General features: G+C 50.4%; 1 protein-coding gene across 1 annotated transcript; it reads right to left on the minus strand.

Annotated features, from left to right (window-relative positions):
* On the minus strand, positions 1 to 1,130 carry LOC134052726 (C-C motif chemokine 4 homolog). Its single transcript, XM_062507356.1, has 3 exons — positions 1,058 to 1,130; positions 445 to 556; positions 1 to 88 (listed from the first exon to the last, which is right to left on the minus strand). Exons 1-3 carry the CDS (start codon positions 1,128 to 1,130, stop codon positions 1 to 3), a joined length of 273 nt encoding a protein of 90 aa, XP_062363340.1.

Consider the following 1,130-nt stretch of genomic DNA (forward strand, 5'->3'; position numbering starts at 1 on the left):
TCAGTTCTGCTCCAAGATTTGCAGGTAGCTTCGGACCCAGGTGTATTTGGGATTGGCACAGACCTGGCGGCCTTCCTTTGTGACAAACCTGTGGAACAGGGATGGAACATGTTAAACCTCTGGTCACACCTGCTTTCCAGGATCCAGCCTGGATCCTGGCTCCGAGCACTGCAAGAGGTTTTTCCTTTGCTGATGCTGAAAACAGTAGCTGGCTGTGATGCTCCCCACTCTCATCCCTTCTCCCACACTGCCTCTTCCACTCCTGCAGGAGCATCCCTGGGAATCCCCACACAAGCATCCCCAGAATCCCTCTGTGAGCCCTTTCTTCTTGGTATTCCCCTCTCCCTGCTCTGTTCCTACAGCCCCCCTTGCTGTGAAGATCTGGTCACTCACCCACCCCCCCCACAGTGGCTGTCCTGCCCTGTCCCATGCTCTGGCACTCACACAATGGCTGACTGGGGACAACTGCTGCTGGTGATGTAATGACGCTGGATGTGCTTCCATGGGATTTTGTGCTGCCTGTATGTGAAACAGCATATTGGGATGTCGAGTCCAGCTAGAAGAGGCAAAGGAAAACAATGTGAGCACTGGGAGCTGTTTTGGAAAGGAAGGTAGTGAAGAATTAGAAGACAATTAAGGCTGAAATGGATATTGGGGATCATCTGGTCAAATGCTATGAGCAGTATCAAGGTACTGTCAGAGATTGTCACCCTGCTGTTGCTCAGAGCTTCACTTCCCCAACTCCTCAATTCCCAGGACAGAGGCAGAAATCTCTCAATGCTAACCAGGAATAAGCACTCTGAGCTCAGGATGGAAGGATGGATGGATGAATGGATGGATGGATGGATGAATGGATGGATGGATGGATGGATGGATGGACAGATGGATGGATGGTTTTCTAATTCCAGGCTTTCTACATGCAGCTGATCCCTGGGCAGATTGGAGAGTGGCACAAATGCTAATATATTCCCAGTTGTCTGCCATGGGAGCTCAATAGAGAAATATCACAGAAGGCTCAGCTCTGTTCTCACTTCACAAATGAAAAAGCAGGACTCACCTGGGCCAGAGAAAGTTTGGGAGAAGGAGGCTGAAATGAGGAGAAGAGCCAATCCAGCTGCAGAGACCTTCAT

Source organism: Cinclus cinclus, chromosome 22, assembly GCF_963662255.1.
Source record: "Cinclus cinclus chromosome 22, bCinCin1.1, whole genome shotgun sequence".
In the NCBI taxonomy this organism is placed as follows: domain Eukaryota; kingdom Metazoa; phylum Chordata; class Aves; order Passeriformes; family Cinclidae; genus Cinclus; species Cinclus cinclus.

Coding starts and splice junctions, on each gene's coding strand:
- LOC134052726 (XM_062507356.1), bottom strand. CDS start 1,130: ATGAAGGTCTCTGCAGCTGGATTGGCTCTTCTCCTCATTTCAGCCTCC. Junction 557..1,057: donor CCAAACTTTCTCTGGCCCAG/GTGAGTCCTGCT, acceptor TGCCTCTTCTAG/CTGGACTCGACATCCCAATA. Junction 89..444: donor TGTCCCCAGTCAGCCATTGT/GTGAGTGCCAGA, acceptor CCTGTTCCACAG/GTTTGTCACAAAGGAAGGCC.